The sequence below is a fragment of the Aptenodytes forsteri genome, unplaced genomic scaffold (assembly GCF_000699145.1).
Source record: "Aptenodytes forsteri isolate BGI_AS27 unplaced genomic scaffold, ASM69914v1 Scaffold213, whole genome shotgun sequence".
In the NCBI taxonomy this organism is placed as follows: domain Eukaryota; kingdom Metazoa; phylum Chordata; class Aves; order Sphenisciformes; family Spheniscidae; genus Aptenodytes; species Aptenodytes forsteri.
In genome coordinates this window covers 764,744-790,509 of record NW_008795522.1, presented here as the reverse complement: position 1 = coordinate 790,509, position 25,766 = coordinate 764,744, and the positions used below count along the sequence as shown (strand labels likewise).

Below are 25,766 nucleotides of genomic sequence, written 5' to 3'. Positions count from 1 at the left end.
TGGCAGGCTGGTTTATGGGGGGTTTTTTTTTTTTTTTTTTTTTTTTTGTTAAATTATGATGGTGGAGGGGAAAAAAAATCCTGGAAAAAAAAAAGTTCCACTTTGCACCTTCAAAAAACGGCTCCAACTAAAAGAGGTGACGTGGAAAGCAGCAGTTCTTAGCACAGAGAGACGCTTTGACACCCAAGGAAGCAAGTTAAACAAAACAATGACTAAAATCTCGTACTCCTAGGAGGTGGCTGTGCCGTGCAGGAGGTGTCTGAGAGGGGAAGCCTGTGCCCCACATGCAAACATTGCAGTAGGCCCTTAACTGAGACATCCCTGCTATTTGCTCAAAGACAGACAAACATTTTTCAGAGGCTACTGAGACATCACATTGGAGACATATTTTCAGTAGAAAACGGCATCTTTCCGGCTCAGTTCTGCCCTGCTTTTGGCCACAGCGCCCTTGGAAACCTTTGCCACGTGCTTCCAGCTGCACCTGCACTGTCAGCTCAGCAACTGCCTCTCCTCCACTCACTGCCCCTTCTTTTAAAACAACCACAAAAAATTCATTTAAACTTCTGCAGCATTAGCTGGCTCATTGCACTGCGTATGTAAGTGAAGAAGGTTGTACCGTCCCAGAGCTGGAAACTCCGAGGTCAGAGTCAGAAGGTGAAGGATAAAACTTTCCCTCCTTCATTTTTGGAAAGAGAAGTTGGGGATAAACAGAGGGAAACAAGAGCCAAGGCGCCAAACGTGCACTTACTGACTAAGCTGGTGCAAGAAAGAGCTTTCCCTTCCTGATTTTTTCTTGAATGAATATTGTGCAATCTGTTAAAATTAAAAAGGGGATGCTGAGAAACTGCTGTATCAACTGTACGTATGCATTAGGTTTTTCTTCCCCGGCAAATTTGGAACAGCACTGTCAGTTTTGCCCAGACTCCATTTCCCTTGGGATCAAAAGTTTAACTAGACACATTAGCAGCCAGGGAAGCATCGGGTTGTGAAATTATCCTTCCTGCAATCTAAACAGGGTCATATCGCTGCAGGGTTTGGGGCGGGGGGGAGGAGGACCCCAGGGAAAAGCGAGGCACTGGAGGCGACTGTCCTGATTCAGAAACCAGCACGGCAGCCAGTGCTGAGCCGAGACCCCGCCACTCCTGCTAAAGAGCACTGAGACACCCAAGGGGTTGACTTTTAAAGAAAAACTTAAAAGCACAGAGCACTTGCAGGCGTACTTGCAAGTTTCTGGTAATCCTCAGCTCTGAGACCTCTCACCTGAGAGATCACATCATCTTTCCTCCCGTCCATCTCATAGTGGGCAGCACATTCAGGTAGTGCTGGAGGTGGTGGAGAACAGCAAAGGGGTTCAGCTAGTTTTGCCAGCCCTCCCGGACAGGGTCAGAGACAATTCAACCCAGGTGGGCTGGCAAAACACAGGACATCTGAGATGGGACCTGAGAAAAAGTGCAAAGAGCATCATACTGTACTGGTCCTCCCTGCGCAAGCCGCTTTCTCCTGAGCCCCCCAGTTCTCACTCTGCTGATGTTGGTCAATCCCAAGGAGAAGGCACAGCTAGGCACTGGCCATGGCTTTACTCGCCCGGACCGCCGGGATGCTGCACAGCGCCAGGAATGCCGTACGGTTTTGATTTTAGAAATGTGCTCGGACTGTGGAGGGCAGGAGCCTTCCCTTAAAAACTCAGAAACTTTTACAGCTGTTAGGAGTTCAGTAAAGTATAATTAAAACCAAACTCCTCGTGGAAGGTTTAGATAAAATGCAGCCCTGAAATGCAGTGCCAAAAGGGGGATCGGCCACTGCTCTTGCCAAGTCAGAAATTGGCCTAATTGCTTCCAATTGTGCTCTTCTGTGGCTGGGATCTGACCCAGCAAAGGCAGAGAAAGTCTACGACCGCCGGGATGCTGCACAGCGCCAGGAATGCCGTACGGTTTTGATTTTAGAAATGTGACTGGACTGTGGAGGGCAGGAGCCTTCCCTTAAAAACTCAGAAAACAGCTGTTAGGAGTTCAGTAAAGTATAATTAAAACCAAACTCCTCGTGGAAGGTTTAGATAAAATGCAGCCCTGAAATGCAGTGCCAAAAGGGGGATCGGCCCTGCTCTTGCCCAAGTCAGAAATTGGCCTAATTGCTTCCAATTGTGCTCTTCTGTGGCTGGGATCTGACCCAGCAAAGGCAGAGAAAGTCTACTATTTACATTGTTTAAAAAAAAAAAAAAAAAGAGAAAGAAAAGAATAGATGCTTTGGGAATACTTTATGCTTCTATCTCCAACAGGCCAACCTCAGAAAAATGCGCACTATTTTAAGATCGTTCTCAAGGAATTTATTTTGTTGTGTTTTGTCTCAGAGATCCTGCTCAACGCTTACACTTAAATAACCACCATTTAACAAGATCCTGGAGCACAGCTCCAGCCGTGCTGTCCTCCCTTTTCTTAATCAAGAAGGAAAGTTTTAGGAACCTCTCGAATTTTATTGTTCTGTTGGCACATCTCCTCCTGGTGAGTCCTGTTGGTTTCAGAAATTAAACGTAAAATAAAGCCAGCTGCTTTTGGGGCCAGTTCTTTCCCTCTTATATGCAAAAGCCACCACGTTCCTGCAGTTACGCAGCTCTGCTGCTCCTGCACCTCCATAGGTTTACGTGCTTGGCTGTGCTGGTGCAGGGCAGCTGTAAAAAAGGACAGCCTCGCTGGTGTGGCGTGTTGCTGCAGGCAGAAGTCCTCCCGGAGCCGGCACAGCAAGAGCTGAGCTGGAAGGAGGAAAAGCAATGAGGAAGGTACACCTCAGACCCATCCCCATCGGGTACAACTCAGATCGGCGTTTCCCTCAAGCCACATTTGTCTTTCAAGTCAGGTATGGTTGGGGTCAAGTTTGTTTTCCAGTGGGTACAGAGTAATTAGAAGGTCTGGCTGAACTCTGCTTTTGATAGAGTTTTTCGAGGTCATTGCCTCCCTCAGAAAGCTGCTCTGCTGACCTGAGAGCTGTGGTTTGCTACAGCGTCCTGTTAGCTACAGCTGACGTGATGAATAGTGCTGCCTTCCAACTCAAGTTTGCATTTGTGCAAATGCAAGGATTACAAAATCCCATTGATATGATTAATAATCCAGTGTAGCCAAACCACCTCCATATAACCTCCAACTCCCAAAAGCCTGATGCAAAATATGTTTTCACAAACTATAAATCAATAAACTTTGCTTAATAAAAACTGCTGTTACTGAAGCATAATATTAAAAGGTTCTCCAAGATGGAATAGTGGCTTTGGCAGCTGGCTACAACAGATTACATCATTTTCAGTACGGCTAGCACGTATTTAATCAGAAACAAATACATACGGCTGTAATGGACTGACGACCGCATCTCCTGCCATCCCAAACACATCTAACCGTTCTGCCGTTGTACGCTGGTTTGTGTGATTGCCAGCCTGTGCCTCAGTTCCCCACGGCTCTCACGTGGCCCGTTGGCTTTGCAGCAGCTGCAGTTTATTACCGCTGTCTCTTGCGGATAAAACTCACCATGTAAAACGTCAAGCCGGATTGTATTTTAATTTAGTAAAGGCCACAATTCAGAAACCTGGGTTTGCTGCTTTTATTTTTTTCCTCCTTTTCTAAGGGATCAAATTTTATTGGTGAAAAATTTAATTTTGCAAAGCGACGTGATCTTAGACAAAAATATCCAGACATGAGGAAATAAGAGCCAAATGGCCAAGTGACACAAGAAGAGATCTGCTCCTAAATTTCTTCAATACGAGAATGCCACAGGTCTGCAGGCAACGTCGTCTTCCTTGCCCCTGCAAACACTCTACCAGGACATTTCCAGGTGTATTTAAATACCTGTTTGGCCACTAGCCAGGATTCAAACTGCCTAAAGCCAACCTGCCAACCTTTCGGTGTGAAGCGTGCTCCAAAATCTGGTGAACACCTCCTCCAGCCTGCAGCTACATGGCATCCCCGTGACAGCCGCTACGGCCACAGGCAGCACTTGCATGGGAAAGCCATGAGGGCTGGTTTAGGTATGCTGACCTGTCTGCATCATGCGAAGCATCTTGTGCTGTTAGAATTAAGACAGTTTATACTGTCTTTCTCTTCCCCTTCGCTTGTTTCAGTCTAAAATAGCTCCAGACCAGCTGCCAGTCAGTGATCTGACCCTGGAGATACTCTCATCTGTTTGAGGACCTCTGCTCCAAAGATCAATCTTTACTGATCTGCAACAGTAACCTCAGCAATTTGAGGTCATTAAAAAGAATTTACAATTCATTTTCAAACCCCCCCCCAAAAAAAAAAAACCCAAACAAACAAAACCCCCAAACAAACCAACAACCACCCAACAATTCCCCAAGGTCCATATATTTTTCTTTGACCACCAGTTGCAGCTCCAGTGCATGAGGCACCATCTCCACTGGTGGAAGTCTGCAAGCACAAGACATCTGTCGGGAACGGCGCAGGTACAGCTGCTGGTGCCCTGGGGAAACGGAGGGACCACGCTCTGTCTCTCTTCTAGCCCTGTTTTCTATGGGTTTGTATTCATTTTATGAAGAACAAAACTATGATGGGCTCCTGCAACGGAAGTAAGCATTGGTTTCCAGTTCAGCAGCCTGAAGTGGTTTGCTGCCTACAGCGTTTCCACCCGCTCTCCCCATCGCTTCCCGTGGCTGCTCGTTCCCATCCCACAGCACCTCCCTGTCTCAGTTGTGCCAACGTGCTTGGTTTTGTGGCTGTACCATGAGCTGACCCAAATTAAAGATATCCTCTTTCTCCTTCTCCCTTCACCCCTTTTACAGTCCAGACTGATTCCCTGGTCTGGTGCAACCTCAAGCGGTCCTCTGACCTTCTGGCCTCCTTGCCCTCTGACAGGCAATGGTTTCAAAAGCTGAGCCATCACAAGTGATTGTTCGCTGGCTGCTTAACCAGCTTCTTCCAAGGCACCCATCACTGACCAGGCGGTAGAGGGTCAAAATGGGAGTTTTAAATGAGGTTGTAGTGTTACACCGTGTGCTTCTTTCTGAACCGCCTGTGACCATTCAGATCCTTTAATAGTTAACAGACTCCCTGCTATGGCTTTGGCTTGGATCGATTCGCTCTGTTCCTTGGAAGGGAGGAGACCTGAAGAGGGAAGTTTAGCCGCAGGGATACAAGCCACTTACCCCATGGGTCACAGCGCATGCCCTCACCCATTTTATTTATACATCCAGATGCAGCCAGAGACAGGAGCATCGCCTGGCTACTGAGTCACAGCAGGGAACATCTAACGGGTGGTGCCCTAAGAATGACTAGAAGTTCCCGATATGCTTCCAGATATGGACATTTACAGAGGAAAACTCAAAAAAAACCAGAGAACAAACAGAACCCAGAAGGATTTTGTACTGATACCCTTCTAAAGAACATGACTCTTGAGAAATAACCAGTGATAAACAAATCAGGGTGCTGAAGAACAGAGACTAAGGTTAATTGCCTAAAGTTCAAGTTTCAGTATCCCACATTTTTTGTTGGCTAATGGGAGAGGAGGTAATAATTTCCGCAAATACTGCGTAACTAGTCAGCAATCCAGAAATTAGATAGAAAATGTCATGAGACAGCTTATTTGACCCTGTTTCAATTTATGCAGCATCATTTTTATCACAACTAGGACGAGTCCAAGCTACTAAATGGAAACCCAGGAAAATAAAGTTTCCTGAAGAAAAGTTTTCATAACGCTCTTCATTCTCTAATGCATTTGCAGCGGCAGCACAGCAAGCCAAATGATTCATACAGGTAGACCTAATGTGAGAATAAACCTGTTACCATGAATATCTGAAACAGGATTAAACCTGTTGCAAAAGCACTCACGGAGGGAAAACTGACCGTCAGACACATTTATACTCAAAACTGTACGAAGGCTGTAATCTGATCTGGCATTTCTACCAACCTCTCAGCACTCCTGGACATCTCTCACTCATTAAAAGAAGTCTGGTTCGGTCACATTACCAGACCTCTAAGATTTTATACCATTATTTAAGTATTAATATCCAAACCATGCTAGTTTTATTTGCATGCCAAGCACCTGCAGCTCAGATGGCTAACATTTTTGTGCATTAGCTTTTTTTTTTTCTTTAAGATTTGCTTTGGATTTAGACGTACGTGTCCACATCAAAAATCGCACCCAGATTAGATGCATTTGCTGCCATGGTAATCACTGCTTAGAGCAATTGCAGGCTTGATGTGGAGGCTTGCTAACAGAGACGGCAATTTGAAAACCATTGCTTTTTACGCTCAAGTATTACTATCAAGTGACTTGGTGAAAACATATGGCCCATAAAAGGTGATGCTCCTGCATCCCATATTCCACTTAGCGCGGCTCCTTCAGACACTCCAATGAAAGGCAGAATAAAATCAATCAGCACAGACCACTGAGTATACTTAAAACTTTATTGCTGAGCCCTTACTGACAAAAATTCAGCTGGAAAGCTCGAGCAATAAGCGCTGAAGGTGGCTTAATGAGGGAGTGATCTAACATCAGAGGGAAGAAGCCTTGTAGTGAAACCGTGAATATGGCCAGAACAACAAGAATTATGTAGAGTCTCTTGAGGAGCAAGTAACAACCATCAAGTGATGGCAGCCAGAGGGATGCAGCCACTATCGAACCAACAGCACACATGCATGCTGACGAGGGTTTTAAGTTTTGATGGTCTTTTTTACAGCAAAAAAATATCGGATGACAAGACAAGAAGGAGCAGTCTGTAAAATAAAGGAAGGTTGGTTGACAAAGAGGCGGGAAACAACTGAAAAGCTGCAATTACAATCTGTGCAGTAAATTAGGATTGTGCATTCTCCTTGGCTTTCATTTTCCTACCTAACCGATATCCCATGGGGAAACGCAAGGGTTATGAAGTACCACAATGAACAGACGGATGAGCCTAAACACAAACTACGGGTATTTCCTGAGCCTAAACACAAACTACAGGGTATTTCCTATGAAAAAACAACTGGCCCAGCATAAATAGTATTTAAAAAAAAAAAAAAAAAAAAAAAAAGAAAAAAGAGAAAATTCAGTCCTTGCTTCCACCTTCATCCTTCCAAATCCTGCTATTTATTTGCTTACTTATGCACGACAGGTTTCACACCATGAGTTGCCTATTACACCCTTGGAACTATGTGAATAATATTTTTTGAGGAAGAGAAACCTTGAACTAAAACAGTGTGGTGCAAAACTTGTGATGAAAAGGTACCCACTGCCACAAAAACAGAAGCTTTTGCCAAATAATGGGACGACCTGAATTGATTTCAGAGGGAATTTCAGTTTCCACTTTCTAGCAACATCCTCATTAAAGCATGGTAGAACTAGCAACGTTTACCCTGGGTCATTTAACAGGATTTACTTGGCTATTTCTGTATTGGTGACTATAATTCTGGGCTGTTCTGTTGTGACACAAGAAATTAAGTAACTTAGCTTGTGGAGGTTCAGGGGCAATAGGACGGTGCTGACCTTGCACATGGAGGTGGTCACACACCAACACCCTGCTCTCACCAGAGTCTCCTCTGCCTGCCTTTTGCTCCCACGCCCTATTCAAGGGTATTGCCTTTCTTATGACTTGTATGAGTTCACTGCAAAGCGCTCACCCTTCTCAGCTGCGCATTTGGGGAGATCCCATCAATTAAAGGTGGAAAAAACACATGCAATAGTATCGTAACACCTAAGGAGGAATGTTACAAGCAGCAGGGCAAGTGCAGCAGGGAATGCCACAGGAAACTGCTTTGCAAACGACATCTGAATGCAGCTGTTTGGCACTGACACCTTAGTAAGTAAAACCACCTTTGCTTTGTCTGGTTCTCTAAGAGGTTTTTTCCATGTCTGTACCATGCATGAGGCTCCCTGCCTGCTCATGTGTTTTCGCACCCCTGCTCAGCTGGGAACGTTTAGAGTCCACAGATCTGCTGGTATCAATCTTGACTGGATGGAAGGATAAAAGACTCCAAGATATCACATTCCTACCTGTCTTATTAAGGCTGGTGGCACCCCGCGGCAAGGGTTGCTGTTACTGTGGGCATGGGGGGGAATACACACATGGGACAAATCCATAGAAAACCGAACTCCATTATTTCTCTTGCTCATGGCAGAAAGGGTTAACTCAGATACTTTGTTTTAGCCTGAAGTAAATCCTTCCCTAATTAGCCTTTTAAGGCATGGGCTATTTCCATAACCCAGACAGCACCAGGACTGTTTCCTATACTGACTCATGAGTCGATGTTGCTGGACTCCCAATCTGGCTTCTCCTACATCGATGCTCTGGCATTACCATCACTACTGCAAGAACCACCAAGATTTCCGTGCTCACGTGTTTGCGTTCACCAAAATCCCACTGCCGCGAGAAGCTGAGGGAAGAAGCTCTTCTCCAGGCTCTCTCATTCCCACCCAGCACCTTTCTGTACCCACCTGAGAGCTCCCACCACCTCCTCCAACACCCACGGGGCCCCCCAAAAGCCTGCAATCCCATCGTGGCTATGGGCAGAGAAAACCAGCACCTCCTGTTTGCATCAAAGCAGACAGGCATGCACCGTGAATACAGCAGTCATGGCTCTTTCGAGATGTTTGTCACGTGTTTATATGGCTAGATGCATAACGGGGGGGAAATGAGTCAGTCTGTGTACACCAAACACGACTGATCTTAAAAAACTTGGGTTTTGAAAGAAATTAAAGCATTTTCAGCTTTACTCTCTAATAATATGCTCTCTAAGAGCATATTTGAAAGGTTCCCCACCTGCTGTTCAGCTGGTTATCAATACTGTGGCAATTTACTGAGGAATGGTAAGCACAGCTGTAAAAACTGATGAAGAAAGTCCATCTAAGCACACAGGGGATAGTTTTAGATTATCTAAAGACTCCCCAGAGATACTCCGATTGCAGACGGGAAGAAAGCACAGACTTGGGCTCCTGGGTTAAACGGTTAGCAGCCCGGGGGCAACCAGCAGCCATGAAAGCTGTCGAGGCTGAAGTTCTGGAGGTCAGGGACCGCTTCCATTAACACCACGGCAGCGGGTTAAAACCCTTTTTACCTATTTCGGGCAATGCTTTTTCCAGACCAAGATCTGTCACTTCAAAAGGAGCAGACAATGCATATCTGATTTGAGCAAACACCAGTGCTCAGATTAATTTAATGCTTACATCTAAAATTAGCCTGCCTTTTTAAAACTAATTCCTCCAGGCTTTGACTCTGGCATGATAATATTTCTTGACAGCAAAGAGACTGCCCATATAACGATACGGACCCGGAGAGTTTTGTGATAGCCTTTCACATGACTCTGGAGCCCCTAGCAATACTGTTACAAAATGCTCCCAACGTTCGAACACCTCGGTAGATGGGGACACCAGCTCCGGTTTGGGGAGGACTCATTAACTACCTCAACTTGCCTCCTGCTACAGGTGGTTTTCTTCTTTTTTTTTTTTTGTTGTTGTTGAAATTATTAAACTATACCACAGGTCAGCACAGCCCCAAGGGTGAAAGCTGGATAGCAAACCTTGTTTCACCAGTGATATCAAAGCACTTATGGGAAGAGCGCAGTTTAACGAGCTGGTCAGGTTTTGCCTCATTTTCATCGGTGAGGTTTTCTTCCAGCCACAGCCTACCGGGAGAGCGATGTTTGTGTGAAAAGCAGGGTAAGGGAGAAACTACCATCACAGCAACTCCCTACAGCCATTAATGCAAAGAATCCCAGTGCAAGGGCTCGTGCAGCTTGCTTAAAACCTGTTGCTGCAGAGGCACCTTCCCAACTTTCATTTAAACCATCCTCTTTGCAAAGCAAACCACAGACACAGGTCTCCAAGGGTAAGACAACAAACCACCGCCACCGGTCTCTGCTCAGAGCATATGCTGAGCAGGTCTCTGTGTAATACCGAAAGGAAAAGGCTGCTTACTCTGAGTGTCTTTGCGATCGGGGAAGGAGAGGACGGGGGAGAATCTGACTGAGCCTTCCTGCTGCGAGTATATTCTTTACTCCTGGTGTACAAGGACGACATGGCCTCTCGGGCTGGGTGTCTTTGAGAAGCAATACAAGTCTTGCTCTCCTGTCGCTCTACGGTGCTGGGCAGGTCCTTCTTCCAAGGTCAGAACAAACTAATTAAACTATTCACAGCTCTGGTAATTAAACCCTGCTGTTTAGGGTGTATAATTTTAGGTATTAATCTGCTGCAGGGAGAGCTGAGGCTCCACAATGCTTCTTGTCCAAGAAGAAGAGGAGAAAGTGTCAAGGACTCGCTGTGCTCCAGCGCCGGGCGGTGCTCCGTGCCAGCCTCACCGGCTGGGCCCCATCCCGACTTCTCCGCAAAAGGATGTTTCCCCTTGTCCAGAGCGTGTGCTGCAGGACCAGAGCGATCTCCCCCCAAATCTGCAGGAGGCAAAAACTCCCGGCTCAGGAGAGAGAGACGGCAAACCGGCTGGGTTTATCTAGACACGAAGCTTTTGCCAAAAAAAAGAAAAGAAAACCAAAACCTGTTTTACTCCGGAGTGCTGCTGCGAGCTCTCTGCCGTCACTGCGCAGAGCTGCATGCTTTAAGTGAAACACGAAAGCATAAATCAGGAACAAACGCTGGTTTGGAAAGGGGCAGTCCAGATGAAGTTGTGTTTTGTTCCGTCCTCCTCCTCCTCCTGGGCGCTGTTACCCACGCGCAGGCTTCTCCCGGCGCTCCCCGACGCTGCCTTCTGACATTCCAGATCCTGACTCGCTCCGTGAGGAATGCTGGAGGGCAGCCAGCAGCAGCGATTCACTTTCAGCTTGGGATTTGGGCTGCTACTTGTAGGGAAAAAAGGGAAAAAAAAGAAAAGAAAAAAAAAGGGGGGGGAAGAAAAGAAAATAACTTACAAGGTCCCAAGGCCTGGCGGGCTGCGAGCGGGAGGTCGGAGGCAAATCGACAGCGCTTTGCAAAGCTTAAATTCCAGCACGCGTTTTGCGGCTGTGACAAAGGGAGATATTTTAAAGGACACGGAGCAGTTCATACCATTAAAGGGAGGACACACTCATGCAGCACAACAGGATTTTTGTTGTTTGCTCATAAGCCTGTTTGGAGCTGCGAGAAGGCGATGCAGAGCTTGTGTAATGTACATTCATTCAAAGGAGTGTTTGGGATTGAGGAGGAGGGGAGAGGAGCTTGGAGGAAAGGAAGAAGGGTGGGGAGAGCATGTACCTCTCTCAACAAACTTCCAGCTAGCTCTTTGCTGAGCTGTGCTGCTGCTGCACAAGCTAGCTCACTGGAAAGCCGCTCTCTGCAGTGTCTCAGAGACGGCAAGATTGTTCTCTGCAAAGGCAAGTGGATGTCCCTCACGTCCCATCTAAATAAACAGATGGGATGTTCATTTGAAAAAAGCCCTTAAACAGACAGCGGGTGCGTTGATTTCATAGCTCTCGTACACTAAATACAGTCTTGCAAGCATAAGGTTGCAAATCTGTTTTTCTTTGCTGGGAAGGCATCAGCCCAGGTATCTGCGCTGGCCCAGTTCCAGTAAGGCAGCGTTAACGAACCAGTATCACCCCGAAGGATGTGTCCTCATCCAGGCTCATTCACACCCACCCAAACCGGCTACTGACCAAGCCGCTGGGTGCCTAGAGTTAACCTATCTGCAGCGCACGTTCTGCTCCAGCTCCACAGGCTGCTTTGTCATGAAACATTTCCTAGCAAGTGCAGAAGAACATCTATATTTTAAGAGTATTACTACACTTGGATATCTCTGTTGATCTGAAATATTGCCCCTTTTTTGCACACTCCTTGGCAACCGTGTAATTTTACTGACGTACATAGTTGGGGAAGGGTGCTTGGAATAGCAGCTGCATTAATTTCTCCTGCCATCCAGCATCTTCACTAGCCAAGGGCAATGCAGCATCGCTGTGTGGCCACGGAGAGAGGGAAACGGGGCTGCCGGATTGTCCTCTAGGAAAATCACTTCGAGATCAGGTTTCTACGTGATATCTCATCACGAGGAAGGAGGGGATTCATTATTCACTGGCTGCAAGGGGGGGGCAGGAAGTTTGGAGGGGTCTAATTCTGCCTAGCAATATTTCTGCATTCCCTTTTAAAGGTATGGCAATTAAGTCCAGATACACAAGAAGGTAGTGACAGGCACCCCGCTGCTCCAGGAGACTGTGGCAGGACCTTGATCTTTCCAGCTTCCATCTGTTGCACTCATCACCCCCACCCTCCACCTCTCCCAGCAGTCTGGAGTCTGACTGCCCCACAGTGACAACAAGGTAATTCAAACATTTTAAATGCATATTTATAGAACTTGCACACGCGGGTGATCCTTTCGCACTAGTCTGAGTTTCTGGGGTTTCAAAACAGTGTGAGTAATTGAAACTGGGTTAACCCGTGTGGCCACCAGCAGACTGGAGTGTCTCAATCACAATTACAAGGCTGACAAAGCCCCGTTTAGTCACCAAGGTGGAGTTAAACAGCTCTAAATTGCAGGGTTTTGCTTTCCCTCCCGTCCAGTCCTAAATAAACAGCTGCTGTATCCCTCCATGGTCGCATTTCTGCTGAGGAGGGGCGGGAAAGCTCCAAAATCAACATTTCAGTACAGAACTCATAGCCCGAGCCTCAAACCAAAACAAAAACTGAGCTTTCTCTTCCCTACTCATTAAAAGTTAATTAGTCATCCAGTGCAGATACCTCACAGATTGACAAAACGCATGTTGGTGGACAATAACGAATTTTAAAGAGAAGGGGTGGCATGAGAATTAGTATCCTTATTAGCCAGTCGAAAGACAGCAGAGTGAGGTGCAATATGGCAAAACACGCCGGGTTTCATCATTATTTCAACAAAGGTGCCTAATTTATGAGTTTCTTCCTGCCGTTTTGTACAGTTCACTTTCAAATTTTCCCCCGTGTAAGTATGAAACCTGACCCTTCCTTTGCAGCGCTGATGTGTCCTGATGTTTGTAATATTCAAGGTCATGGTTTAGATCTGACTGTTTCTGTCTGTTAAGGATATTCCTCAGTAAGAAACAGCAGCCTGGTCTGTGCTATAGCTGTGGTGCTGCTTACTTTGCTAAGGAATATTTATACAGCTACCAGAAAGACTTGCAAAAAACCAACCATCTTCCACGAGCACTTCCACAACCACTGGACACAAACCCCTGAGACTGCCCAGGCTGTAACTTCGCGCTGCAGCGTATTTCTGGGCAACATCACCTTAAAGTTTCTTCTCATCTTTGAGTACAGCAGCACAACTGTACTATAGTACAGTGTATTTCCTAGACTTAGATGAAATAGTATATTTCCTGTACTTAGAGCAATGGTCTTGACTATGATCACTCTTTCAGACATCTTTATTTTCTTTTGAGATGGTTGTCCTCTCCTTTCCTTTGGTAATGACACCTGTGTTTGTACTCAATTTTTTTAATTACTTAGAGAGGAGGACCCATATCCAAGAAAACGACATACCAGAAAGAGGATGAAGCCCTGAGCTAAATATCTGAGGGGAAAAAACCACAAACACCCCTTTTATCTGTGTTGAAAGTCTTCACCTACAGAACGTGACACTGATAAAATAAATTTAAGCAGGACTGTAACTTTCCAACCTGCAGTAGACAGAAATGGGAAACAAAGCTAGGAGTTAAAGCCAGAGCTGCAGAGTGATGCTCACGGGTGATGTGAGCCCACGGCATGTTCTCCGGGAGTGCAGAGGAGAAGGAAAGGAGAAGTCCTCTTGGGAGACCAGAATTCTAATAAAACTTGAAGGATGAGGGAGAGTAGTTGGTATTTTTGGAACAAATTATCCCCAAACTATCTTCTCAAAGTCCTAGCTGTCATTTTCCACATCAGCTTTACCACGCTCTCTTGTACATCACTGAATTACTTCCCATTCATCTGACTTCTTTCATTCGTAGCCAAACCTCCCTATCTCCCCAGCGCAGGCACGTATTGAAAAGCAGGTTGGCGTCTCCAGCTACACAAGGCTCAGCTGATGGAGGGGCTGAGATGAAGACAGGAACTAGGGCTACACAGCACCAGGACACTCTCCACACCGTGCACCTTCCCACAAGGCCCCCTTGGCTACATCTGTGAAATTAAACACAGCCGGGGACCATCCCTGCCCACCAGCACACAGCCCTGCAGACCACTGAGCTGTTGGAAGGTCTCTGGCATCATCTTGTCCTTGGCCAACCAACACTCTTCCATGTACAACCTGGGCGCTCGCGGGGACCATTCCCAACAGGTGCCTTGGACACAGCAACCTATTAAGAGGGTTCGGTAACACGGATGAGCCTTCCTTGCCAGCTGGCCTCGGTGCTAGGGAACAGTTTAAGTTAGGTACGCCGGGACTAACACGCTCAGCCTTTGAGGATGGGGTCTCACCGGTGGCATAGCCCTTTCTGTGACCCTCTCCCACGCTGGGCCAAGCAATGCAAGAACAATGGGGCTGTACTGCAGGGACACAAGATGCGAATTATAACCCAACCGGTCGAGCAGCAAGAGGGAGAGGCAGGCAACACGCTTCATGTTTTCCTTTGAACCTACTGCTGAGACCATCTTGCTCACTTTTCTTTGAAAAGCAGAGAACTCCCCCTAATTGCTTAATGCAACCCCAGACACCGCTGGTACCCCCTTCCACAGAGTTTAGTTGTTTGCTATTCAATTTAAAAAAATCTTCACAACCCTCACTTCTGGATTTCCCACCTGCAGGAGGAGAGTGCGCTGTTTGTGTGTTGAGTCATGTTCCAGCCCAGGGAAACACTGAAATACGTAATTCATATTTTATGCAATACTTAATGCTAAAGCCACACTTATTCGCATGACACTTCTCTGGAGAAACAGAGTGAAATAAACTATCCTGGCAGTTGTTTCCAAAAGCCAGGCTACAAAGCCACTATATGCCCATAAAATAATTGTTCTGGGTGTTGTTTGCTATTCAATTTAAAAAAATCTTCACAACCCTCACTTCTGGATTTCCCACCTGCAGGAGGAGAGTGCGCTGTTTGTGTGTTGAGTCATGTTCCAGCCCAGGGAAATACGGAAATACGTAATTCATATTTTATGCAATACTTAATGCTAATTATTCGCATGACACTTCTCTGGAGAAACAGAGTGAAATAAACTATCCTGGCAGTTGTTTCCAAAAGCCAGGCTACAAAGCCACTATATGCCCATAAAATAATTGTTCTGGGTCTAAAGTAGTTCTGTAAAAAAAAAAAAAAATCCAGAGAAACTCAGTTTAAACATGAAAAACTCATTAACTATTGAACTATTGAGGCGGGCTATAGAGAACAGAGTCAAGACTGGATTTCCTATTGCTTTTATGTTACTGGATTGGCATACAAAACTGAAATCCATAGTGTAAGAGTGCTGTACCTCCCCTTTGTAATAACATTTATACTGGGGGCAAAGTTTAATAAATCCTGTGATTCCCTTCACCTCAGGATGTCCTATATTTGTGATTATTTAAGCCCTAAATAACGCGCAGTCTTTGCACACACTAAACGATACCACTGCTTTGTCCCTAGAAGAGTTTCTTACTCGCCTTGCACTTCTCTTCCAGTATGTCCAAATCAGACACGAGCGTTGTTATTTGCAAAGGAAAAGCCCGTGATCAATCTGAGATTGCGTCTGACAAGCCAGGAATACCAGTTTGTTTTAACGTGCAGGGCTCCACAGCCAGATGAAAGGTTACAGTACCGGTGATTACGGCACCTCGGGTACCTGCACACCAGTCATTTCTTCCTCTACGTGGGATCTTGCAGTAGAGTATTACTAAAACATTTGGAAAGGAATTCACCTGCAAAGAAAAGGCTGAGTCTTGTTAACCCTCCTGCTCTCACATCTTTATTCACTGTACCCGTTGCTTTTTGCGCAAAGGAATTCTGCTGGTTCTGTAGAGAAACTGTTCATTTCAGTGCATAACGAGTTGATTTGGAATTAGCACCACTGTTACTTAACCCAGGAGATGCGACGAAAAGCCAGTCTTTAAAAAGTTGTAATAATAAACCTTCTTTTTTGTACAGCTAACTATCTATTATTTATGAACTCTAATCCAGTTTGCAGATACACTGTAGGAATCCAGAGGGCTGAAGAGCGGCTGCTGTTAGGTGGGACAACTCAGGGTCAAAGCTGTAGCAGCTGTATTCACCGTAACACCCAACCCACTATTATTTTGGATAATGAAAAGTTGATTGAAAATACATGCCATATAAAAACCACTTTAAAACACTGTAAATAAATCACTTTAAAATTATATGCAAGCTTTAACAGCTTCAATTATAGCTTCGCAGGTTTATTTAGAACTGAAAAAGGCAGTAACGGTTATGTTCGGCAACAGAAGGCTGAAGGGCTGTAGCAAAGAAATTATTGGTCAGGCAATAAGCTGTGTTGTAAATGTGATGTGAAGGCACTGCAGCAGTTTGCCATAAATGGAATGCAAACCGTGGAAGTGAACAGGCTTTCATCTGCAGTGCACTGAGCAGGATTCCCATGAGCAGATCTGGCGTTATGTCTCGCAGATAGGAAGCAGAAGGAAAGGATCTTCCTCTCCTCCCAAACACACACACAGCAGCTGACAGTCTATAATTGCACATATAGCATCATACTTCCCCCGCTTTTTATTCCCATCACTAAATTTATCATAAAAAGGCTGGAAGTTATACCCATTAGGCATACCTGGATTAGCATTAGGCAGCAGAAGCAGATAATTTTAGTGTGGGCTGAGAATAGCACATTTTAAATATAAAACTTCAGAATTGTTTTCTTTTTGCTTTCTTACAAATATAGAAAATAAAAAGCAGTAGTGAAGAGAGTTAAAAAAGCACCATTCCGAGCACAGGAACATCATTTTAGCACCTCTAAGTGTCAAACTATGCTTGCAGGAGAAAAGTCTTCCAGCAGTTCTGTGGAGCAGAACTGAGTTTTTGGAAGAATGGACAAGGTGCCTTGAACACTCTCATCCAGCGTTTATAACAGGATGAGAAGCAGGGGTGTTCACCAACACCTTTGGGGACCTCCCTAACTTCAGAAGTTGAGAACTGAATTTAAAGAGAAGATTGCAAAAGAGGGAGAAGGATTTCATTGTCTTGAGTTCATCATCTCCGAAGGGATGGTGCCGAGAGGTTACAGAAATGGATGGCAATGGTAGCAATAAACAGCAACAATAAAACAACGCTGCAGCAACAGACTCCTGGTAGAGGGAGACAGATGTGGCACTGACTACTTTGCCAAAAATAAATGCCTCCGAGACCACAGATTTGATTCCATTCAAGGCTGTAAATGCAACCACGGTTACAAACCCAGAGGCCTGGGGCGACCCCAGCACTGCGTATTTTCATGCCATAATCCTCACGATGTCTACACACCAGTGGGAAGACTGATGTCTACAGATAATTTGCTACATGTCCACCCAAAACCTGGCTCTGTCATTGCACAGTTAGGCTTCTTTCCCAAACTCAGTACCATGTTTTGTTCAAAAAAAGCAGCATGACAAAAAATCTGGAGAGACGCTTTCCACTGTCCACTCAGAAGTCCAGTTTAGAGCATTGCTCACGCCAAAAATCAAGTGATGTCATCCAGTTACTACCATTAAGGACAAAGCAGTGTTAGAACATAATATTTTCCAGTCGAAGCCGTTCAGCAGTTGCACTCTGCAAGTGTTTACTGACAGGTTCCCTCTTCCCCGATCCAGCTTTCTTGCGAAGGATGAAGAAGCACAAACATGCTGAGTTACAAAGGAGGAATGTAGCAGAAATTTGCAGAGATATTAACAGGCCATGTCAGGGAAACTGAGAAAGCAAACACTACTATAAGAACCAGATGTAAACATAGCTATTTCAAGTTAAGGGGCTTTCCAAAATATGACATAGAGGAATAGAAATCTCAGGGCACTCACAACAGAGTCATGATCCATTTTGCTCTTTATCTAAATTCATCAGATTCTGCATACCTCCCACCCGCCCCAGCCACTCCACGGCTATAAAACCTTTCTGTTAGCTTGTCTGTGGAATCAACCAGCTGACACAAACCATTATTCTAGTGCCACTGGCCAAACAGATGTATAACTTCAACACATTGCTATCTAACTGTGCTTCAAGCCTATTTCTGGCCTTCCTTCAACAGCAGCAGATTGTGGTGCAGAAGGTTATGTTCACTCCCAAGGATCAAATCTAGGAGCAATGAAAAAAGCATATATATATATATACACACACACACACATATATAAATAAATAAAAAACAACCCACAACAGTGCCCCAGCATTAGCTACATGCTAGGTACCCACTATAATGAGTAATGTGAACGTGCTGAGGTGTGACTTAAACCAAAGCTGGTGGGAAATTCCTGCCAGGAAAGAGTTTTGCAGCTTAAGGATTCTCTACCTTGACATACCAAATAATGAAGTAGCTTCTGCCAAACAATGTTACTTCTATAGCAGGGAGACTCCATGTCCAAAAGCAAAAAACTAACAGTGACTTTCCAAATACGAGGCTTTTTCTGAAGAGAAGCATGTGGGAGGATATAAACTCAGAACAAAAACTGACCTTTTAAAGACAAGGGGGACAAACAGCATCACCACACTTGCATCACTGGAACACACAATTTTTCCTACAGTGGTAGTTTCCAAAGGATATTTTCTTGCCAGGGAATTTGACTTCAGCTTTCCAAACAAATTTAGATTACTCTTCAACTCCTTGTTAGCCATCTGGCAATACAGCTTCTGCTTTTCACTCCTTCTGGACATATCTGGGAGATAAATCATTTACTACCTAAGCATGAGACCACACCATTCCGCACGGTACGTCCAGGCAACAAGGACTATCGGCTTCACAGTGGCTTTGCCATGGAGCCACAAAGAAGCATTCACCAGCACACCGGTGAGAAGGACTTCAGAAAGGAAGCACTGAGTATGACAGATTCAAGTTGCATCTGCTGAAGCCATCTCCTATTGCCCACGCACAATTCACCTATTCTCTAAGGCAGACAGCCATGTCAACATGACACAGCCATTAAGGGCTGCCCAGACATCTACTGCTGGATACAGGAATTTTAATCCAGCAGATCAGATTTTTTGGAGGATGTCTTCAACCACGTCAGGAGAGACATCCTCCCCGCGGCCTGCTGGATGACTGACAACAAAGTACGATCATCAGCTCCCAGAGGGACAGAGAACCTGCTATAAGTAGTTAAGCAGTTAGAGATATTTTCCCTTTCCATAATTTTGAGCATGTCATGATGAGATAGAGTTTGACAGTTTCAAACAAAAATTAACGTGATGCTCCATTACATGTATAAGCACAAACATATGCTGTTAACCTTTAAAAAGTAAAAAATTATAAACACAATTAGACATAAAACAACAGTGAGATTTATTCTGTCTTTGGGATATAGTCCAGGGAGCAATGCTGTTCCTCAGGCCAACGGGTCTAGGCTAACAGCCACACTGAACGCAACTGGTCCTGTCTCCTGGAGCGGCTGTGCCGCATCCACATTGCACTGGAGGTGGAGAGTTGCATACACATGGCGCCGATCCTGATGCCACCCTATCCATCACACTGCTCCCAGTTCCTTCTGGGAAGAAAGCAAAAGGATCCTGGGACACCTGCGAGAGAGCTGCCAAGTAGGCAAAGGGACAGGACCCTGGGGTGAAATGGGATAATTTGAACTGACTGCACAGGCCTCCCAGCGATGCCAGCAAAAGCCAAGGTATCTGGTGGGTATCTGATGCATTGCTAACCTCAGCACCATTGCTTCAGGAGAAATTACTTGCTGACAACTGAGAAAGATTAGTTGCCTCAGACTACATTGAAATTGCGAGAGTAATTTACTAAACAAGAAGTTAAAGCATAAAGTTACCTTAAATAGTTATGAGCCCATGACCTTGTAAATCATTCCTGGAGGACTCGCTATTTTGCTTCATCTTCCTGGGACTCGCAGATCGGATTTTAGCTGGTTTTGTGTTACTCATCTCCATCATGGACACTGCTTCACATTACACCTTCCTAATTCAGCGACTCGGTGAATTAGAGGAATTAACCTGAACACATTTAGCTGTAACCCTGTAGTCTACATAGCAGACTTGGATTGCTTGGCTTTAAGCACAAACAATATGTTTTCCCAGAGCCGTAAATAGGAACTGGGCAGCCACGCTGGTGATTTAAATGCTGTATCAACAGGGATAGTAGACAGCAAGTCTGATGCCCTTCTCAAAACATTAAGGTTAAGAAAAACCAACACAAGCATATTAGGCTGGAGAACTCATGAGGCAAATCATCTGTGCAGATGTGAAAATTTTTTGTAGAAATATTTGCAGAATGAATTTAAATTTCTACAGTGTCTTCCCCCTCCACCTCCCAAAGATCCCAGGGCACTCCAAACACAATAAAACTGTTCTTTACCATATTTAAAGCTCTATGGCAAAACACTAGCTCATGCTCTTGCAGCAATTTTCTGCTATTTTAGACTCAACTTTATATTGCTAGTTATACACATATTAAAGATCTCCTTTCCTTGCAGCATATGCAACCCATTCTAGCATTTTGTTTATAAACAGGACTAAACAGAGCCAATCTCTCACAGCCTTACATTACACATAATTAAATGCTCTATAATTTAGCTATAGTCACGCAAGTGACGCACAGTACCACCTACGTTACCTTGGACATGGGCCAGATGGCTTCCCTCCCATGTCACACTGCATCTGTGCTAGAAGTAAATATTCAAGGGTAAAACCAGGGAAAAATACTTGCCTCCTTAGTCCCCAAAAGGGACCCTGGGCTAGTAGCAATAAGGCATAGGACGAACAGTACCATACAGTGCTATCTAGATTAAAAGATTTTACTTTCTTATCAGCTAGCAAGAAGTTCACCTACTTTGTTCCCTTTTAGTAGTCAACTTTCCCTTGTAGCTCAGCAAAACAGCACAGCCCGTGAAGACATACCTTACCATATTAGGCAATCTGAGTCCAGAAAGTGGAGGACTTGGAGCCTTCCTTAGCTTAAAAAGACAGTCCACAGGCATGTCTTCAGCCTGCGCAGCACCACGCTTCACTGTGCTGCATTGGGGAAAGAGGGCAATAGAAGAGTGGGATCCGGGGTAGTTGCTAGGACTCCTAGGGGTCCCAATACATGCGGTCTGGCTACGACAGGCAAGTCACAAAACACTAACTAAAGCTATTTCTGACCTTTTAGTTATTTATCAAATCCATCTTTTAAAAAAAGGTAAACAGCACGATTACAAAAGCTAACTTGGAAGTCTCTGTGGAAGATAAAATGCCACTAAAAGCAAAAATATAGGTGAGAAATAAAACATACCAAAATCGGGACTCCCAAGTCATAACTCTGAAACAGCTATAACATTAAGACATTTAGTTTGCATACGGAATTTTCCAGGTCTTCCCTTAGAATTCATGGAATCAAGTTGAGAAATTCAATCCTTCTAAGACAGAGACTTAGTTTTTATTAGTATCCAGTTACATCTGGTGATTTCACATTAATAGTACAATTAGGCAGAACATGCAATATTTACAAAACAGAGTGGGCTTGAATAGTGTTTTGCAGAATTTAAAATACTCGTGTTTTGTAAATCAAAGTAGAGGGAGACAAGAATGAAGCCTATTTAATACACTTACTGTGATAGTAATCCATAATCACACATTTCAGTGTTATTCCTGCATAAAAGTTAATTCAATTAATGTGTCCAGGTTTTATACTGTGCTATACAGACTGTCCTAGAAGTTGTTCATGGGAACAGATGTTTTCTATGACACTTTTACTGCCCAAAAATTCTTACTTTACCAACATGACACTCAGTGCATTCCCCTGTATTTAAAGCTTTCCCTTGATGAACTATCTAACACACGGGTGAGGCACATTTGTCACGCCGCTAAAGAGAAAGGCAAGGAGATAAAATTCTTTAAATGATTACAAACATTTCTCTATTTCTGTTATGTATGTTATGTCATTTAAAATATACTTCTCTTCCAAATTTGTTCCCAATTTCTCCTGCTGTGTAATAGCAATGGCAGAAGTCAGGTGTAAGTCAAAGCCAGAAGAGCCAGGGATAAGGAAAACCCTCTCCAAAATGTAACATCGAACCATTCTCTTTCGTCTTCGCCATTATATCCTTCAAATGCTGCATCCCAGACTAGAGCCACTGATTTACAGCTGCACTGATTGTATTGTATTTGCACTCACTGGCCCCACCACGTATGAATTCTCTCTGATACTTCACAGTCACTGCCTTGCAGGGAGCAGGAAAGGTTTCCTAATGCCAGCCTACCCACACGGCTCAGACTGGCACTGCTAACGGGATCTTTCGGACTCTCATAAGTTTTAATTTCTGAGAAACAGAGACTAGAGTGCGGCCAAACTTTTTTTCCCCACCTCTGGTTTGAGGTCAGGTTTCCCCAGACCCAACAAAGGCTCCTTCCTCTACATATCCTTCCCAGGGGAACCGCGCAAAAAACTCTCCTAAAGCTGCTTCCCCAGAGGCTTTTTCCAGCTGAAGTCCTTGTGCCCTTGAACATTTATTCCACAATAAAACTTTGTCTGCTCTTCCAACTTTCCACAATGCATCCAAGCAGTCTGCATCACAAGGAGAAAGGCAGGGTTGGTAGCAAAACATGAAGGTTGCCTGACACATCCTATTACGAGACTGCTCGCAGTTGCCTAAAACTCAGCCAAAGCGTCTGGGCTGGTTTCCCACGCTGGTGCTCATAAGTTTCAGCCAAAATAATTCATCCACTTCTGAGAATCAGAACAACATGTATTTGCCCCTTTTTCAAAAATTGCATCTACCTTTCCTTTGCTAAACTCCAGCGCTGCACAGTTTGGAGGAGGGAATTTGAGTAGGGCCTTTTTTGGCTCCCATGAAAATCTTCCTAATATCAGCCAAGATATAAACACTGGAGGAAAAAAACTGCTCATATAAAATCAGGAGAGTGTTTCGGGGTCTGCAACTAAAATGGGACACTTTAGTGTGTTCAAGTTCACAACTCTGATGGTGGCACCTGCCATTCTAGAATTATTATTATTGATGAATTAATGATTATTAATTGTACTTCCTGCTTGATACTAGAACTGAAAGCAAGCAGCTGCTCCGTGGCTCTTGCCGAGCTGATGGCCAGTTAGCAGGATAGAAATCTCTCTGATTTGGATGTAAAATAAACTGGGGAAGAGTGATCAAGTGACATGATGCAGGAGGCAAGCAGTAAAGAAAACGAACTGGAAACTGGATAAAAACAAGACTGGGAGAACGGGAAAAACAGCACCATCAGAGTGCAAGGAGAGTCTAAACCAGGGTCTAACGTATGTCAGGTGTGTAAGAAAACAGGGGAATGTTGCCATAAAGCATGTGTGCAAAGGGCCCAAGGGAACTGAAGGGAAGTTTCTCTGCTATTAGATGGGAACCCACGAGAAAATCGTGGGAAGTATAAGACTAAAGGATTCCTTGCTATTAACTTGGGGAAAAACAGCATCATTAATTGTAAGAGACTCGGTGACCCTGAATTTTTGGGCAGGAACATATGGTGGGTTCTTATGAAGTGCAGTTTACCCATTTACAAGAGCAGTGAGGATTGTGCTGAATAGAGTTTTCAGCAATTTTAGGACTAGACTCTAGGAAGCCTCCAAACCTGCAGCCTCAGATACTCCTTTGTCTTAATTTAGCTAATCTGGGACAACTTCCCAGAAGAACAAGACATTCCCAGCAAGTCCAAAACACGACTGCTGGAAACAGTGTCCCTAGTATTATTACTTTTTACACGTTACAAAATACCCCCCCTTCAGTCTTACTGTGAGACAGCGGAAATGTCAAAACCATTTTGAGGATGGTAAATGGCTGAATCTTTCACGCAGGGTAAGTGGAAGATTTAACAAAGCTGTGTACCGCTATGAACAGAAACTCCTGTGGGAAGAGCTGGGCTACTCGAAGTAGGTGGTGCTTCCATGGGAAGGAATATCCCACATTTCATGTTGCAAAGTAAGCACTGGGAAAGCAAAGGCTGGCAGTGAAAGATAAGCACGTGCTAAGAGCCATCCCAGCACCATGTGAGTCTCTGGTCCCCACAAGGCTCACCGTGACTTTGCCCCGTTTTGACCGAGTATTGCAAAAAGAAAAACAAAAATATACTCTGAAGAGCATTACTGAAAATTTGCTGCAAAGAACCAGTTAACTTTTCAATAAAATGATGCTTCAGTCACTCTACTGAATTGCAAAGTATGTGGAAAGACTACCGTAAATTCAACATTTTCTGGCAAAGATTAAACATCACGCAAGCAGGCTGACCCCTAAGCAACCTTAAATTTGCTGTTTTTCCCAGGTCTTGCACATCATGCTTTAATAGTTAGGAAATATATTTAGCTTTAACATTGTCAGAGTAAGTCATGTTGTCAGGCTCAAATGTGTTTTAGACAAAGACAGACAAAACCAAAGGAAACCAAGGCAATTTGGAAGGACTCAATAATTATTGTAAAGAAAAGAAAGGGCCTTGAAGGATAATGTGACTATTGCAAGAACAGGGGAACAATGAGCAATCTCTGATGTGTTGCTTGCCAAGACAATTTCCCACAAGAAAACAAATCCATGAGGAGACAAGAGTGCAGATTTTAGAAATACAAAACATACTGTCCAAAATAACAGCGTCAGGGTGATTCTGAGACACAAGGTCATGAGCCTTTCTCGGGACACCTGACAGCCACGCTCCCCAGCCACGGCAGCTTCTGACCGCGCTCTCAGTAAGGCACTCACCCGGGCTTCTGCTCCAGTCCCTCCAGGTTTAAGAAAGTGCCTATGCAGCTCACAAAGAGCCAACTTTTGAACTTAGGCCAGTCTGTAGATATTCTTTATCTTTCAGACGAGAAATCAGTAAGCAATTTGCTACCCAGAACTACCTCCCAGTTAGTACTCAGCTCCTGAACAGAGCCTGAACCTCTCGTATAAACAAGAGTAAAGCCATAGAAGACTTCTTGCCACCAACACTCAAGAGCAAAACACCAACTATTTAGACATATGTTTTCACTCACCCGAGTTTCCTTCACTTCCTCATTTCCATCAACTTCATCATCATCCTAGGATGAAAAGCAAACAATATACTTAGGCAGCCTTGGAGACAACAAAATTTTATCACAGAAAGTTAATGTATTGCTTATGATTTGATGTTAAAGCTAAGAACTCTTCTGTTGAAAGAAATGCCTGTCTAGATGCTTTTGGCTGATTATTGGATCAGGTTTGGTAACTTAATGGCCATTTAGAAGATCTTGGTACTGGGCACAGAATTACTCTCTTGAGATAGCTACTGTAATTGAACACTCCTGAAGAGTCGGTAGGAGAAGTATTTCCTTAATATACTTAGGGAACAAATCTGACAGTTGGGAGGACTGCATGTCTGAAATGTTGACATAATATTGACTTTCAAAGAATATCCTCCACTTCAAATAGACTCCAGGAGGAAAGACTAGTTATGCCATTCAGAGGGACCTGGACAAGCTTGAGAAGTGGGCCCATGTGAACCTCATGAGGTTCAACAAGACCAAGTGCAAGGTCCTGCACCTGGGTCAGGGCAACCCCTGACCAATCAATACAGGCTGGGGGATGAAGGGATGGAGAGCAGCCCTGCTGAGAAGGACTTGGCAGTATTGATGGGTGAAAAACTGGGCAGTATTGATGGGTGAAAAACTGGACAGTATTGATGGGTGAAAAACTGGACATGAGCTGGCAATGTGCGCTCGCAGCCCAGAAGGCCAATCATATCCTGGGCTGCATCACAAGCAGTGCAGCCAGCAGGTCGAGGGAGGTGATTCTGCCCCTCTACTCTGCCCTGGTGAGACCCCACCTG

The 25,766-nt window shown here is 44.6% G+C and overlaps 1 protein-coding gene across 4 annotated transcripts in view; it reads right to left on the bottom strand.

Annotated features, from left to right (window-relative positions):
- The window catches only part of PPP1R12B (protein phosphatase 1 regulatory subunit 12B), a 95,136-nt gene that overhangs the window by 21,944 nt on the left and 47,426 nt on the right, over window positions 1-25,766 (bottom strand). For 2 of the 4 annotated variants that reach the window (XM_019472752.1, XM_009281888.2), the window contains one exon: window positions 24,955-24,999. In XM_019472752.1, the coding sequence (XP_019328297.1) occupies window positions 24,955-24,999 (45 nt within the window). Of the gene's footprint in view, window positions 1-9,882; window positions 10,710-24,954; window positions 25,000-25,766 lie in introns of those variants that run through there. The other 2 variants (XM_009281890.2, XM_009281889.2) reach the window with 1 other exon arrangement.